Here is a 17,549-nt window from a genome sequence, read left to right as displayed (position 1 = left end):
AGACCACTGGGCGGCAGTAAGTACGGGTTTGAAACGATATTGACAAGTGAACTAACAAGGAAGAGGCTTGTCAATTGCCAGAGTTAGGAAACGTGGCCTTAGCAAAGGAGAATCCAACATTAATAGAAACAAGCTGTTTTGATAGGCGGCAAATAGCGTACACGACTCGGTTGGGTTGGTGAACAACTTGCAAACATGGCCGATATTAATCAAGGATCGGTCTTACCTAGCGAAACTTCACCTCCAGCTCTGGACGGACTGAATGCAACCGACTCCAATGGTACCGACGCTGTCAACGCAACAGTGGCCAAGTTTGTGGCGACACCGGAGGGAACAGCACTGGCATATGGCAGCCTTGTGTTCATGGCTCTGTTGCCCATCTTCTTCGGTGCGCTGCGGTCCGTCAGCTGCGGCAAAAGCAAGGTAATGTTAACATGAATGCCATTTTACAAGTAAGTACCGCGGTAGATTACTCAGCTAGCTAGGTTCCCACTGTTGGGCCATAAAGGAGGCAATGATCCTCATTCACCGGTCAGTCTGTCCAGTGTCCCACCCAGGTACACGTGTCGTGAAACACTAGCCAGCTGGCACTCACATTCCACAATCAGTGTTTGTTCCATATCCAGACCAGTATGATGTAGCGAGACAGCCAGTTATCTAATCATGCCTAGGGAACTGCAATGAATGACTGGCCGGCCTTGACTGGGGCGATCAATGCACCATATGTTCATCTTATTTGCCTGGTAGTTTACTCACATAACTAGATTGGTTTATTGTTGATAGTAGCCAATGTTTTTTTTTTAAATCATGACATTGATGTAGTTGGCAAGATGTTTTTCAAATCATTTCAACCAGGAAGGGGGGTCTTACTGACAAATCTTGTAGCAGGTGATTGAGATGTGTACAAGGTTCAGGGAATTTTGTTATGGCGTGTGCATAATCTGGATAGGTTTTAGGTAACATGAACTCTTTAACATGGTTTCAAAGTTAAATTCTAGCTTTTTTCTTCTCTAAGGCCCCTGGGCTCAATGTATAATAGGAATATGCTAATCAGTTTGTCTGAACTACACGTGTCCTTACTGCCATCACTTCTGGTCTTTCAGTCGGTGGGTGGAGGGAAACCGATGATGCACGACCTGGTTGTCTGATGACATGACCGATTAGAGAGGACAGGCTTTTTGAGTGGCGTGAAACTAAACTAGCTACTTTTTTTTCTGGTGGTGTGGTTAACTAACTTGCACTCTGATAGAGAGCGTTTCATGTGTGGTGTTGACTTGTGGTTGGTTGCTGCCTCATCCAGAATCTCGCCTGGCGTTTACTACAGATCACTTACTATACTCTTACAATATACTCCGCTAATGACTTTCTGTGCACTTATTTCGTCCTTAGGTTGCTGGAGAAAATGGTTGTGATTATGAGTACAGAGTGAGTATTAGAACTGATGATCAGAACAGTCAGATTTGTATTATTCTGACACATTGCCACGAACAATCTGGAAGATGCTTCATGACTGTGTCTATGCGTGTATGTTTCCCATCTGTGTGTGTGTGTGTGAAATCATTCTGGTTATTAGGCACCAAGTGTCAAGGTGTGGGCCTCATTGTCCTGCTTTGCCCATAATCAATGAGGATGTGGGTCTGTTTGGTGTACAGGTAAAGGCCCCTGGACCAGAATCCCACCGACCGCGGTGGGTGTACGCTGATAAGGTTTAATGACTGCTATAGAAGTAACTGGCACAGATGGTGATAAGTCAAAGGCCTCTAGTATTTTACTGGAGATGAGGTCTTTAGAGTTGGATGGAATAAATCGCTCGCTGCTGTCCTGTCTTGTTCCTTGCTGCTCATCGCACCACATTGGCCCATTTTTATTATATTCCCTGTGCAGATCTTGCTTATTTCATTCAGTTAGGCCTATCTCTAGTGGGACACGAACATGTAACCTGCTTGAGTTTGTCAGTCACCTAACTACTACTTTTGTGATGAATTAGTCTGTGATGAAGCAAAGATTGCCTCTAAAAACAGTAAATTCTAGTGTTTTTTTTTTTTTTTTTTTTTCTCTGGATCAAAATGGGGCTCATAGGTGGTAGGCCCTCCTGTTGGCCGTCGCAGTGACGTTTAGCTGTTTTTAAAGCTAATTAACAGCTATTCTACACATTGGACAAAGGCACTTAGGAAGTGTGCTGAAGGAACTTAGGAAGTGTGCTGCTTATGCTTGTCCACTCGAATCAACCCTTGTTTCTCTCTCCCCAGAACTCCTCAGACATGCCAGAGACCATCACAGGCAGAGATGCTGCACGGTTCCCCATCATTGCCAGCTGCACCCTTTTCGGCCTCTATCTCTTCTTCAAAGTGAGCATCATCACCCCCCCCCCCCCCCCCCCCCCCCCTGCATCACTTGTTTTTGTCCTGAATCATTTCCTGCAGTATTACAATGTAATAATCTACTGCTATTCCCTCCAACAATCTCCCACATAGTGCTGTACCTCTGCTTTACTGTGTTCCCTCTTACCGTGTTCCCTCTTACCGTGTTCCCTTCCAGCTCTCTGATTTAAAGTGAGTGAGACTAGTGCTGGGAAACTGTATGTTGTGTCAATGGAGTAGTACTAAATTGGTTTTGTTTCAATCATAGATTTTCTCTCAAGAGTACATCAACTTGCTGCTATCAATGTATTTCTTTGTCCTGGGGATTTTGGCACTGGCTCATACAATGAGGTGAGAGCTTTTGGTTCATCATTTTATTAGGTTCTCCTTTCACTTTATGACATTGGATATAGCCTGAAAGTCTCAACATAATTTGTGCCCCCCCCCGCCCCCATCTGTCCATTAGTCCTTTCATGAACAGGATCTTCCCTGCCAACATCCCCATCAAGCAGTACCAGCTGCTCTTCACTCAGGGCTCGGGAGAGACCAAAGAAGGTGAGGAGGAAACGGAATGAGCCCTAGAAGCAGTCATATGGTTGATACACTGTAAAAACACATGTTTTAATATGTCACTGATTACCCTCCCCCCCAACAGAGATGGTCAACTATGAGTTTGACACCAAGGACATGATCTGCCTGGTCATCAGCACTGTGGTTGGGGTCTGGTACATCCTCAAGAAGGTTAGTTAAAATGACAGTATATTAAGGTTGTGTGTGTGTGTGTGTTTAGCCTTTTTGAGGGTAATGGTGTAAGCCTGTAGTTAGTCCTATAAAATTCCCTCCAGTTTAATACTCTTGTGGTTGTGTTCATCTGAGTTTGTCTTAGCATATTATTTCTATATGCAATTTAGCAAACTATTGTATCCAAAGAGACCTAGTCATGTGTGCATACATTTTACATATGGTTCCTAGTCTTCTGTGTGTGGGTGTTGTGTATTCTTCTTTGAACGTGTTCTTTGGTTCTTCTTTGAGCGTGTTCTTTGGTTCTCCTTTGAGCGTGTTCTTTGGTTCTCCTTTGAGCGTGTTCTTTGGTTCTCCTTTGAACGTGTTCTTTGGTTTTCCTTTGAGTGTGTTCTTTGGTTCTCCTTTGAGCGTGTTCTTTGGTTCTCCTTTGAGCGTGTTCTTTGGTTTTCCTTTGAACGTGTTCTTTGGTTCTCCTTTGAGCGTGTTCTTTGGTTCTCCTTTGAGCGTGTTCTTTGGTTCTCCTTTGAGCGTGTTCTTTGGTTTTCCTTTGAGCGTGTTCTTTGGTTCTCCTTTGAGCGTGTTCTTTGGTTCTCCTTTGAGCGTGTTCTTTGGTTCTCCTTTGAGCGTGTTCTTTGGTTCTCCTTTGAACGTGTTCTTTGGTTTTCCTTTGAACGTGTTCTTTGGTTCTCCTTTGAGCGTGTTCTTTGGTTCTCCTTTGAGCGTGTTCTTTGGTTCTCCTTTGAGCGTGTTCTTTGGTTCTCCTTTGAGCGTGTTCTTTGGTTCTCCTTTGAGCGTGTTCTTTGGTTCTCCTTTGAGCGTGTTCTTTGGTTCTCCTTTGAACGTGTTCTTTGGTTTTCCTTTGAGCGTGTTCTTTGGTTCTCCTTTGAACGTGTTCTTTGGTTTTCCTTTGAACGTGTTCTTTGGTTCTCCTTTGAGCGTGTTCTTTGGTTCTCCTTTGAACGTGTTCTTTGGTTCTCATTTGAGCGTGTTCTTTGGTTTTCCTTTGAACGTGTTCTTTGGTTTTCCTTTGAACGTGTTCTTTGGTTCTCCTTTGAGCGTGTTCTTTGGTTCTCCTTTGAACGTGTTCTTTGGTTCTCATTTGAGCGTGTTCTTTGGTTCTCCTTTGAACGTGTTCTTTGGTTCTCCTTTGAACGTGTTCTTTGGTTCTCCTTTGAGCGTGTTCTTTGGTTCTCCTTTGAGCGTGTTCTTTGGTTCTCCTTTGAGCGTGTTCTTTGGTTCTCCTTTGAGCGTGTTCTTTGGTTTTCCTTTGAGCGTGTTCTTTGGTTCTCCTTTGAGCGTGTTCTTTGGTTCTCCTTTGAGCGTGTTCTTTGGTTTTCCTTTGAACGTGTTCTTTGGTTCTCCTTTGAGCGTGTTCTTTGGTTCTCCTTTGAGCGTGTTCTTTGGTTCTCCTTTGAGCGTGTTCTTTGGTTCTCCTTTGAGCGTGTTCTTTGGTTCTCCTTTGAGCGTGTTCTTTGGTTCTCCTTTGAACGTGTTCTTTGGTTCTCCTTTGAACGTGTTCTTTGGTTCTCCTTTGAACGTGTTCTTTGGTTCTCCTTTGAGCGTGTTCTTTGGTTCTCCTTTGAGCGTGTTCTTTGGTTCTCCTTTGAACGTGTTCTTTGGTTCTCCTTTGAGCGTGTTCTTTGGTTCTCCTTTGAACGTGTTCTTTGGTTCTCCTTTGAGCGGGTTCTTTGGTTCTCCTTTGAGCGTGTTCTTTGGTTCTCCTTTGAACGTGTTCTTTGGTTCTCCTTTGAGCGTGTTCTTTGGTTCTCCTTTGAGTGTGTTCTTTGGTTCTCCTTTGAGCGTGTTCTTTGGTTCTTCCCAGCACTGGATTGCCAACAACCTCTTTGGCCTGGCGTTCGCACTGAATGGGGTGGAGCTTCTGCACCTGAACAACATCAGTACTGGCTGTATCCTGCTGGGGGGGCTGTTTGTGTATGATGTCTTCTGGGTAAGTCTACCACATCACCCCAATACTGTACTACCAGTTTATAGCCCAGCGGGGTTTACTACAAAGCAGGATCAATGAGTTATCCAGCTACTTTGATAAACAACTATTGATGTTCAGGTTCATTAAGAAAGCTGAACTTTGGTATGTGTTTTTGGTTGAGTCAATTAGACCATGCCAATTTCAAGTTTATCTTAAATATCTCGATGGATAGATAGCCATCTAGCTTGTTTAAGCATTTGGATTACTCATTGATTCTGCTTTGTAGTAAACCTCTCAAGCCCTGTCAAAGCGTTAAGCTGGGTGTATTGACTACTTGAATAAACACAACCGTTATCCCTATAGGTATTTGGCACCAATGTCATGGTTACTGTGGCCAAGTCGTTCGAGGCACCCATTAAGTGTGAGTAAAGGGATTTTTTTTTCTGTTTGTTTTAAAGTCAATATTTTATAGACTGTATTTAATATTTAACTTTAACGAGTGCTATGTAAATCTCTGTTAGCCATATGCTTCACTTTTTTGTTAGACTGCCTGTGAAAAGCTGTATCTATCAAACCAAAGGTGTGGACTAAGTGAAATGCTTACTTACGGGCCCTTCCCAGCAATGCAGAGAGAAGGGAAGTAATGGCAAAATGTAATGTGTAATAGATACACGATGAGTAACGTTAACTTGGCTGTATATACAGTTGAAGTGGGAAGTTTACATACACCTTATCCAAATACATTGAAACTCAATTTTACACAATTCCTGACATTTAAGAATGTGAAATGTCAGAATAATATTAGAGAGAATAATTTATTTCAGCTTTTATTTCTTTCATCACATTCCCAGTGGGTCAGAAGTTTACATACACTCAATTAGTATTTGGTAGCATTGCCTTTAAATTTTTTTATCTTGGGTCAAATGTTTTGGGTTTCCACAAGCTTCCCAGAATAATTTGGGTGAATTTTGGCCCATTCCTCCTGACAGAGCTGGTGTAACTGAGTCAGGTTTGTAGGCCTCCACACACTTTTTCAGTTCTGCCCACAAATTATCTATAGGCTTGAGGTTAGGGCTTTGTGATGGCCACTCTAATACCTTGACTTTGTTGTCCTTAAGCCATTTTGCCACAACTTTGGAAGTATGCTTGTATATTTTGGAAGACCCATTTGTGACCAAGCTTTAACTTCTTGACTGATGTCTTGAGATGTTTCTTCAATATATCCACACAATTTTACTTCCTCATGATGCCATTTATTTTGTGAAGTGCACCAGTCCCTCCTGCAGCAAAGCAGTGTGCAGTTGCAAACCGTAGTCTGGCTTTTTTTATGGCGGTTTTGGAACAGTGGCTTCTTCCTTGCTAAGAGGCCTTTCAGGTTATTTCGATATTGGACTTGTTTTACTGTGGATATAGATACTTTTGTACCTGTTTCCTCCAGCATCTTCACAAGGTCCTTTGCTGTTGTTCTGGGATTGATTTGCACTTTTCGCACCAAAGTACGTTAATCTCTAGGAGTCAGAACGCGTCTCCTTCCTGAGTGGTATGATGGCTGTGTGGTCCCATGGTGTTTATACTTGCATACTATTGTTTGTACAGATGAACGTGGCACCTTCAGGCGTTTGGCATTTGCTCCCAAAGATGAACCAGACTTGTGGAGGTCTACAAAAAAAATAAAACATTCTGAGGTCTTGGCTGATTTCTATTGATTTTCCCATGATGTCAAGCAAAGAGGCACTGAGTTTGAAGGTAGGCCTTGAAATACATCCACAGGTACACCTCCAATTGACTCAAATGATGTCAATTAGCCTATCAGAAGCTTCTAAAGCCATGACATATTTTCTGGAATTTTCCAAGCTGTTTAAAGGCAGTCAACTTAGTGTATGTAAACTTCTGACCCACTGGAATTGTGATACAGTGAATTATAAGTGAAATAATCTGTAACAATTGTTGGAAAAATGACTTGTGTCATGCACAAAGTAGATGTCCTAACCGACTTGCCAAACTATAGTTTGTTAACAAGAAATTTGTGGAGTGTTTGAAAAACCGAGTTTTAATGACTCCAACATAAGTGTATGTAAACTTCCGTCTTCATCTGTATACAAGGGGTACCAGTCCCGAGTTAATGTGCAGGGGTACGAGGTAATTCAGGTAGATATGTACATATAACTAAGAATAAAGTGACATGGTAAGCAGCAGTGTATAGGATGCTTAAAGTTTGCGCAAAAACAGTCAATGTAGATAACCAAATGGTATCTGTACTAACTATTTAGGAGTCTTATGGCTTGCTGGTAGAAGCTGTTCAGGGTCCTGTTGGTTTCCGGACTTGGTGCTTCAGTGCCGCTGGCCGTGTGGTAGCAAAGAGAAGTCTGACTTGGGTGGTTGGAGTCTGACCAGTTTTAGGGCATTCCTCTGACACTGCCTGGTGTCAAGGTCCTGGACCGCAGGGCGCTCGGCCCCTGTGACGTACTGGGCCGTAATGCAATACCCTCTAGCGCCATGCATTCAAATGCCAAGCAGTTGGCACACCAATTGGTGATGCAGCCAGTCAAGATGCTTTCGATGGTGCAGCTGCCCATGCCATATCTTTTCATCCTCCTGAGGGGGAAGAGGAGTTGTTGTGTCCTCTTCACGACTGTGTTGTGTTTGGATTGAGATATCCTTAGTGACGTGGACACAGGGAACTTGAAGCTCTCGAAACACTCCATTACAGCCCCATCAATGTGAATGAGGGCACGCTCGCCCCTCCGTTTCCTGTGGTACACGATCAGCTTCTTTGTCTTGCGAGATAGGTTGTTGTCCTGGCACCACACTTGCAGGTCTCTGAGCTCCTCCCTGTAGGCTTTCTCATTGTCGGTGATCAGGCCTACCACCGTCGTGTTGTCGGGAAAACTTAATGATGGTGTTGGAGTCGTGTGCGCCACTCTGTCGTGGGTGAACAGGGAGTACAGAATAGGACTGAGCATGCACCCCTGAGGTGTTCCCTGAGTTGAGGGTCAGCGTTGCGGATGCGTTGTTGCCTACTCTGTCAGGAAGTCCTGGATCCAGTTGCAGAGGGAGGTGTTCAGTCCCAGGATCCTTAGCTTAGTGATGAGCTTGGAGGGCACTATGGTGTTGAATGCTGAGCTGTAGTCAATGAACAGCATTCTCATGTAGGTGTTCCTTTTGTCCAGGAAAGGGCAGTGTGGAGTGCAATACAAATGGCATCATCTTTGGATCTATTGGGGTAATATGCAAATTGGATTGGGTCAGGGATAATGATAGTGTGTCATGACTAGTCTTTCAAAGCATTTCATGTCTTCAAATGTGAGTGCTACGGGGAAATAGTAATTTAGGCAGATTACCTTGGTGTTCTTGGGCACAGGGACTAGGGTGGTCTGCTTGAAACATGTAGGTATTAGACTCGGTCAGGGAGAGGTTGAAAATGTCAGTGAAGTCACTTGTCAGCGGGTGCTTGGAGTTCACGTCTCGGTAATCCGTCTGGCCCTGTTGTCTTGTGAATGTTAACCTATTTAAAGGGCTTAATCAGATCGTCTACAGAGAGCTTGATCACACAGTTGTCCGGAACAGCTGGTGCTCTCATGCATCATTCAGTGTTGCTTGCCTCGAAGCGAGGGTAGAAGGCATTTAGCTCATCTAGTAGGCTCACGTCAGTTGGCAGCTCGCAGCTGGTTTTCCTTTTGTAATCCTTGATAGTTTGCTAGCCCGGCCACATGCGATGCGTGTCGGAACCAGTGTAGTAGAATTCAATCATAGTCCTGTATTGACGCTTTGCCTGTTTGACGGGTAGGATTTCTTATAAGCGTCCGGGTTAGTGTCTCACTACTTGAAAGTGGCAGCTCTACCCTAGCACAGTACGGATGTTGCATGTAATCCATGGCTTCTGGTTGTGATCTGTACGTACGGTCACTGTGATGATGTCGTCGACAAACTAAAGAAGCCGGTGACTGATGTGGTAAACTCCAATGCCATCGGATGATTCCCAGAATAATATTCTAGTCTGTGTTCTGGGAAACAGTCCTGTAGTTTAGCATCTGTTTGGACCACTTCCATATTGGGTGCATCACTGGTACTTCCTGTTTTAAGTTTTTGCTTGTTAGCAGGAATCAGGAGGATCGAGTTATGATCAGATTTGCCAAATTGAGGGTGAGGGGGAGCTTTGTATGGGTTTCTGTGTGACGCAAAGGTGATCGAGATTTTTTTTTCTTTTCGCTTCTAGTTGCACAGGTGATATGCTGGTAGAATTTAGGTCAGACGGATATTTTCTCGGAGCGCCGCCTCTGGATGAGCGTTTTCTTGTTCGCTTATGGCCTTATACATCTGTTTGAGTGTGGTCTCAGTGGCTGTATCGTTTTGTGGCGGGTAATAGATGGCTATGAAAATGTATAGATAACTCTCTTGGTAAATAGTATGGTCTACAGCTTATCATGAGGTATTCTAACTCGGAAGGGCAGAACCTTGAGGCTTCCTTAATATTAGAGATTACGCAGCAGCTGTTAACAGTCACAGCACCCCTCTTGTGCTTAGGTCTGCCTTTTTATATTGCCTTCTTTCTCTTCCGAGTGTCGGAATTAGAGCCTGGTCCGGGGTGAACCGTATGTCCTGTGCCACCGACTCGTTGAAGTAGAAATCTTCATCCAAATTCGAAGTTGATATGTCCAGAAGATCTTTTTTTTTTGTCAGAGGGAACACTGGCTGAAACATGAGGTCCAAATAAAGTTAACCTCAGCGCAAAAGAAACCCAGACAAAATGGCTGACTTGGTCAGGAGCCCATAAAACATCCGCTGTGCATTCCAGCTCCATTTTAATACTCATGCCTGTTACTGTGTGTGTGTGTGCTCGTCTATTAGTCTCTGTAATCAGATCACATCTGACCACACGGTGACAGCCATTTTTTCCCCTCTCTCTCTCTCTCTCTCTCTCCCTTCTCTTCTGTCCATCTCAGTGGTGTTTCCCCAGGACCTGCTGGAGAAGGGTCTGGGTGCCAGTCAATTTGCAATGCTGGGGCTGGGAGATATTGTCATTCCAGGCAAGTAAAACATCCTCTTCCCTCAACAGTAGTGTCTAATTTTACATACCAATAGGCTTGTCACATCCGCTAGATAATGGTAGTACTCCAGCATTAGATCCACCTCCAGTACACCTTATTTTCCTCTGATGGCGCTGCCCACTCTGTTAATGTTAATATTACATGTTGTTTTTCAGGTATCTTCATTGCTTTACTTCTCCGCTTTGATGTCAGGTGAGCTCTAACTCTTTTCTATCATGGCCCATATCCTTCCTCTCCCTACCTGTCATGTGTTTTATGTTCTGTCTGAAGAACATGGCCCATATCCTCCATCTCCCTACCTGCCATGTGTGTAATGTTCTGTCTGAAGAACATGGCCCATATCCTCCCTCTCCCTACCTGCCATGTATTTAATGTTCTGTCTGAAGAACATGGCCCATATCCTCCATCTCCCTACCTGCCATGTGTTTTATGTTCTGTCTGCTCCCTCCAGTCTAAAGAAGAACACCAGGACCTACTTCCACACCAGCTTCCTGGCCTACATCTTTGGCTTGGGCCTGACCATCTGGGTCATGCACACCTTTAAACACGCCCAGGTGAGAGGCACTGATTCCCAGGTCAAAGGGTCACCTTTATGTCGACTTGGCTGGTACCAACTGGTTGTCTCGTCTCTCTCTTCCTTCCCAGCCTGCCTTGCTGTACCTGGTCCCAGCCTGTATTGGATTCCCATTGGTTGTAGCTCTGTTGAAAGGAGAACTGACTGAGATGTTCAGGTAATAACACCTTCCCTGTTTCCATCATGGCATTTCTTTTATCAGCCCAGCTCATGTGTCAGCCTCATCACCAGAGGTAGTGAACATTTAGCCAGTTTCAAATCAAATCATTCACCATGCAGCACCAGATGGCGCTATTGGTTTGCCTGTCTCTTAGCTTGACACATTTTTACTATCTTCACTCAAAGATAATTTACATGATTACAATTATATATTTTATTTTACATTTTTTACTTAACACTTATTTATATATTTTTTAACTTAAAGCATTGTTGGTTAAGGGCTTGTAAGTAAGCAGTACACTGAGGTCTACTACATCTGTTGAATTTGGCGCATGTGACAAATAACATTTTGATTTGATATCATTCCTCCCACCCAGTGCTGCTTGGAGTATTGTGTGTTATGTAAATGCACCTACTTGTTCAGGGCCTTGGTCCGCTAGCTCCTACTCTGAGCCCGCTAGCTCCTACTCTGAGCCCGCTAGCTCCTACTCTGAGCCCGCTTGCTCCTACTCTGAGCCCGCTAGCTCCTACTCTGAGCCCGCTAGCTCCTACTCTGAGCCCGCTAGCTCCTACTCTGAGCCCGCTAGCTCCTACTCTGAGCCCCCTAGCTCCTACTCTGAGCCCCCTAGCTCCTACGCTGGGCCCCCTAGCTCCTACGCTGGGCCCGCTAGCTCCTACGCTGGGCCCGCTAGCTCCTACGCTGGGCCCGCTAGCTCCTACGCTGGGCCCGCTAGCTCCTACTCTGGGCCCCCTAGCTCCTACTCTGGGCCCGCTAGCTCCTACGCTGGGCCCGCTAGCTCCTACGCTCGGCCCTGTGGCCGTGGAGGGGTGACTGCTGCCTGTTAGCCATAATAACAGTCCTTAGACACTCAGCTGGGGCAACCACCTGGGCTGGGGAAGGAGAAGAAACATTCCCCAAACCTCTCCTGCCAGGAATGTGTCCTTGCTTGATAATCACCATGGTAACAACGTGACCTTGGGGTGGCACAATATGTGGAGAGGCTAAGAGACCTGGGTGTCAAAGGTGGCAGTGCCAAGGCTTCGTACCAACTGACAACCTGCCTTGTCAGCTTACTTTTGACTGGTTCCTGTCTGTCTCACTGCTGGTGTCTCGTACTACACAAACTTTATATTCACTTATTCTTTGTTTACTTCTCCTCTGTGTTCAGTCTGACTGGGCAGAGCACCCACCACCTCTCTCTCGGGCATGTCTCCCCATGTCTCTCCTGTCCTGCCACCCCTCATCAACACTGGCTTTCAGTTTCCCTCTATTTCTTGTGCTTTTAAACCTGATTTCTGTGGACCCCTGGCATTGGCAGATGCAATCCCTCTCCTTTGAAAGACATGTAAATGTCAGGCTTTCACTGAAGGGTTCCATGTCCAGAGAATGGTTCCTCCTTATAGTTAACCAGGCCCTGTCTGGTCCAGACATTAAACCCAACCCTTATAGTTAACCAGGCCCTGTCTGGTCCAGGCATTAAACCCCCAACCCTTATAGTTAACCAGGCCCTGTCTGGTCCAGACATTAAACCCCCAACCCTTATGGTTAACCAGGCCCTGTCTGGTCCAGACATTAAACCCCCAACCCTTATAGTTAACCAGGCCCTGTCTGGTCCAGACATTAAACCCAACCCTTATAGTTAACCAGGCCCTGTCTGGTCCAGACATTAAACCCCCAACCCTTATAGTTAACCAGGCCCTGTCTGGTCCAGACATTAAACCCCCAACCCTTATAGTTATCCAGGCCCTGTCTGGTCCAGACATTAAACCCCCAACCCTTATAGTTATCCAGGCCCTGTCTGGTCCAGACATTAAACCCCCAACCCTTATAGTTAACCAGGCCCTGTCTGGTCCAGACATTAAACCCCCAACCCTTATAGTTAACCAGGCCCTGTCTGGTCCAGACATTAAACCCAACCCTTATAGTTAACCAGGCCCTGTCTGGTCCAGACATTAAACCCAACCCTTATTAGTTAACCAGGCCCTGTCTGGTCCAGACATTAAACACCCAACCCTTATAGTTATCCAGGCCCTGTCTGGTCCAGACATTAAACCCCCAACCCTTTTAGTTAACCAGGCCCTGTCTGGTCCAGACATTAAACCCCCAACCCTTATAGTTAACCAGGCCCTGTCTGGTCCAGACATTAAACCCAACCCTTATAGTTAACCAGGCCCTGTCTGGTCCAGACATTAAACCCCCAACCCTTATAGTTAACCAGGCCCTGTCTGGTCCAGACATTAAACCCCCAACCCTTTTAGTTAACCAGGCCCTGTCTGGTCCAGACATTAAACCCCCAACCCTTATAGTTATCCAGGCCCTGTCTGGTCCAGACATTAAACCCCCAACCGTTATAGTTATCCAGGCCCTGTCTGGTCCAGACATTAAACCCCCAACCCTTTTAGTTAACCAGGCCCTGTCTGGTCCAGACATTAAACCCCCAACCCTTATAGTTAACCAGGCCCTGTCTGGTCCAGACATTAAACCCAACCCTTATAGTTAACCAGGCCCTGTCTGGTCCAGACATTAAACCCCCAACCCTTATAGTTAACCAGGCCCTGTCTGGTCCAGACATTAAACCCCCAACCCTTTTAGTTAACCAGGCCCTGTCTGGTCCAGACATTAAACCCCCAACCCTTAGTTATCCAGGCCCTGTCTGGTCCAGACATTAAACCCCCAACCGTTATAGTTATCCAGGCCCTGTCTGGTCCAGACATTAAACCCCCAACCCTTTTAGTTAACCAGGCCCTGTCTGGTCCAGACATTAAACCCCCAACCCTTATAGTTAACCAGGCCCTGTCTGGTCCAGACATTAAACCCAACCCTTATAGTTAACCTGGCCCTGTCTGGTCCAGACATTAAACCCCCAACCCTTATAGTTAACCAGGCCCTGTCTGGTCCAGACATTAAACCCAACCCTTATAGTTAACCAGGCCCTGTCTGGTCCAGACATTAAACCCCCAACCCTTATAGTTAACCAGGCCCTGTCTGGTCCAGACATTAAACCCCCAACCCTTTTAGTTAACCAGGCCCTGTCTGGTCCAGACATTAAACCCCCAACCCTTAGTTATCCAGGCCCTGTCTGGTCCAGACATTAAACCCCCAACCGTTATAGTTATCCAGGCCCTGTCTGGTCCAGACATTAAACCCCCAACCCTTTTAGTTAACCAGGCCCTGTCTGGTCCAGACATTAAACCCCCAACCCTTATAGTTAACCAGGCCCTGTCTGGTCCAGACATTAAACCCAACCCTTATAGTTAACCTGGCCCTGTCTGGTCCAGACATTAAACCCAACTCTTTTAGTTAACCAGGCCCTGTCTGGTCCAGACATTAAACCCCCAACCCTTATAGTTAACCAGGCCCTGTCTGGTCCAGACATTAAACCCCCAACCCTTATAGTTATCCAGGCCCTGTCTGGTCCAGACATTAAACCCCCAACCGTTATAGTTATCCAGGCCCTGTCTGGTCCAGACATTAAACCCCCAACCCTTTTAGTTAACCAGGCCCTGTCTGGTCCAGACATTAAACCCCCAACCCTTATAGTTAACCAGGCCCTGTCTGGTCCAGACATTAAACCCAACCCTTATAGTTAACCTGGCTCTGTCTGGTCCAGACATTAAACCCAACTCTTTTAGTTAACCAGGCCCTGTCTGGTCCAGACATTAAACCCCCAACCCTTATAGTTAACCAGGCCCTGTCTGGTCCAGACATTAAACCCCCAACCCTTTTAGTTAACCAGGCCCTGTCTGGTCCAGACATTAAACCCCCAACCCTTTTAATCTTAAGTGTTGTGAGTTTCTTTGGTTGACTGATTCAGACACCATCAGTCATCTCCAGGGCTGCCGCTGAGACGTGTCCTTTTTATCTATTTGTCCGAGTCCCGGGCCAGCATTGGAATCATCACTCCTCTCCCATTGGTTGTTTTTTGGTATCAGCACGACGCATGTTAATTTGGAATAAATTGTGCCTTAGTGAAATCACTGTTTTTGTTCATGGTCTCTGTAATAACATGTATTTTCTGCCCTTCTTGACAGGTACGAGGAAGTGTCTGCGGAAGATATTGCTGCTAAAGAAGGGACTACACAGGTTGAGAAAAAAGACAAATGACGACCGAGTTCCTACCAGGTTGTCCGTCACTCTCTGGTACCACGTTCACAGCAGCCCTCCTGTCTATACACATCCTAGGAGGGTGTTCATGTTTCCCTGGAGTTGTGTGCTGTACAAGGAAGTGGATGATTTAAAAAAAAATTAAATAACTGTTATAACATTGGGAAATGTTGTAGTTTAAGTGTTTGTAAAAGAGCTTTTTGGTGCCTATGTTTTCGTTCTTGTTTTGTATTTCTTTCCCTTTTGCATTCTCATATTTCTTGTTTTTATTTCATTTGATTCGCCAGTATTTTAAACTCATATGTTTTACTTTTTTTTTATTTTTGGGTGAATCTGAGATCACTGGAAGCTGAACATTTTTTAGAAATTGCTCTCGGGATACTCAGATAACAGCGGTCAAGTTTGGTGGTTTAGTTTGTTTCTGTCTTGGTTTGCTAAAGGAATCCCTTCCTCATCGAGAATGAAACATCATTGGACGATGTAAAGGAGGCTGGATATGAGTCTACAATTGTCACACACATGCTTTAGAAGGAGCTTCATCTTTACTACTGTCCTCTGGCCTGGAAGTAGGCCTAAATACCTACCATTCTCAAGGTATAATTGCACCAATTTGGTAGTGCATGTAATTACATGCCGCCTGACTTGTTGGCCAGTGTAAAGGTAATAATAGCTTAGAATTCAGATCAGCGTATTTAAGGAAGTAACTAAACTTGTGCAATCATGATATCACATTTTGATATTTGCTATGACACAATGAGATTTCTGAGAGTCTTACTCTGTCATGCTCAGTCATATCCAATCAGAAGAGTCTGTTATATGGAAATAATGTATTAGTATAGGAGTTGGTTACGTCCCGTGCAGTGACTGAGCGGTACCTGCAGATGGAGACCGTGTCGACAGAACCATATCTCCTCGGAGAGAGGAGACCCAGGGGATCAAATGATTCCTCTTGCTTTAGGTTGGGGTTGTTTTGCTTTGATTATGTAGAAGTTCTGTCCTTTTGCAGAACGGAGCCGTGTGTTTCAGCCCGGGGGGGTTGTGTTAGGGATTTAAGATTGAGCAGTTCTGTAGTAATGTGTTTAGGTGAAGTTCAGTAACCCTGCTATCATTTCAAATATACATTTTCTTTTCTCCTATTCTACTTGTGTAATTCAAAGTTTATTATGAGCCTTTGTTTATTTTCAATAAATGATGGTGTATATCACCGTAGAGAAGCATAACCAATGTGTAGGTCTTTAGTTTTGTGTTGAAGTAGCCACCCACACATGGGTTTTTCTGGTTATTTAGAATAAATTCTACAGGGAAGTGCATTCTGGGCTGTAGGAGGGATGGCGCGGAGAGCACATCTGATGGACCACTCGAGGGAGATTAGGATGTTACAGCGCAGAAAGCATTTAGACCCCTTGACCTATTAAAATAAAAACCTCTACATAATGCCCCGTAATGACTAATTTTTTTTAAAACATTTTTTTTAAAGAAATGTTTGCTAATTTTATAAATAACTGACATCACATTGACCTAAGTATTCAGACCCTTTACTCAGTACTTTGTTGAAGTACCTTTGGCAGCGATTACAGCATTGAGTCTTCTTGGGTATGACGCTACAAGCTTGGCACACCTGTATTTGGGGAGTTTCTCCCATTCTTCTCTGCAGATCCTCTCAAGTTTTGTCAGGTCGGATGGGGAGCGTTGCTGCACAGCTATTTTCAGGTCTCTCGATGTTTGATCGGGCTCTGGCTGGGCCCCTCAAAGACAGAGACTTGTCCCAAAGCCATTCCTGCGTTGTCTTGGCTGTATGCTTAGTGTCATGTCCTTTTGGAAGGTGAACCTTTGCCTCCGTCTGAATTCTTGAGCACTCCAGAGCAGGTTTTCCTCAAGGATCTCTCTGTACTTTGCGCTGTTCATCTTTGCCTCAGTCCTGACAAGTCTCCCATTCCTTACCGCTGAAAAATATCCCCACAGCATGATGCTGCCACCACCATGCTTCACTGTAGGGATGGTGCCAGGTTTCCTCCACATGTGATGCTTGGCATTCAGGCCAAATAGTTCAATCTGGGTTTCATCAGACCAGAGAATCTTGTTTCTCATGGTCAGAGTACTCTTTAGGTGCCTTTTGGCTAACTCCAAGTGGGCTGTCATGCTTTTTACTGAGGAGTGGCTTCCGTCTGGCCACCATAAAGGCCTGGTTGGTGGAGTGCTGCAGAGATAGTTGTCCTTCTGGAAGGTTCTCCCATCTCCACAGAGGATCTCTGTGTGACCATCGGGTTCTTTGTCACCTCCCTCAATGTTTTTGGTGACCTTCAATGCCGCAGAAATTGTTTTTGTACCCTTCCCCAGATCTGTGCCTCGACACAATCCTGTCTCGGAGCTCTACAGACAATTCCTTTGACCTCATGGCTTGGTTTTTACTCTGACATCCACTGTCAACTGTGGGACCTTTTTATATAGACAGGTGTGTGTGCCCTTCCAGATCATGTACAATAAAGGTGTAGAAACATCTCAAGGATGATCAATGAAAACAGGATGCACCTGAGTTTGAGTTTTTATTTTTACAGGGACAGTGCGCATTAATCAACGTTTAAGTGAAGTGATGGTTTTAGCCAGCCGACTAATTTTCAACCGCAGTCCCTGG

General features: G+C 45.1%; 1 protein-coding gene across 2 annotated transcripts; it reads left to right on the top strand.

Moving 5' to 3' along the window:
* Positions 1–29: 29 nt before the first annotated feature.
* LOC110492616 (minor histocompatibility antigen H13) lies at positions 30–16,346 on the top strand. 2 transcript variants are annotated; one of them, XM_036947641.1, is made up of 13 exons: positions 46–423; positions 1,390–1,425; positions 2,250–2,348; positions 2,629–2,711; positions 2,827–2,915; positions 3,016–3,101; positions 4,927–5,052; positions 5,395–5,452; positions 9,975–10,058; positions 10,235–10,271; positions 10,531–10,633; positions 10,725–10,810; positions 14,845–16,346. In XM_036947641.1, the coding sequence occupies exons 1-13, from the start codon at positions 196–198 to the stop codon at positions 14,915–14,917; spliced, it is 1,188 nt and encodes a 395-aa protein (XP_036803536.1). In that variant the 5' UTR covers positions 46–195; the 3' UTR covers positions 14,918–16,346. The 2 variants fall into 2 exon arrangements, with proteins under 2 accessions (XP_036803538.1, XP_036803536.1); XM_036947643.1 differs by lacking the exon at positions 1,390–1,425 and having other exon boundaries at positions 30–423.
* The last annotated feature ends 1,203 nt before the right edge of the window (positions 16,347–17,549 follow it).

The sequence above is a fragment of the Oncorhynchus mykiss genome, chromosome 16 (assembly GCF_013265735.2).
Source record: "Oncorhynchus mykiss isolate Arlee chromosome 16, USDA_OmykA_1.1, whole genome shotgun sequence".
In the NCBI taxonomy this organism is placed as follows: Eukaryota; Metazoa; Chordata; class Actinopteri; order Salmoniformes; family Salmonidae; genus Oncorhynchus; species Oncorhynchus mykiss.
Note: the sequence above shows the minus strand (reverse complement) of the source record. Positions and strands in the feature narration are given on the sequence as shown.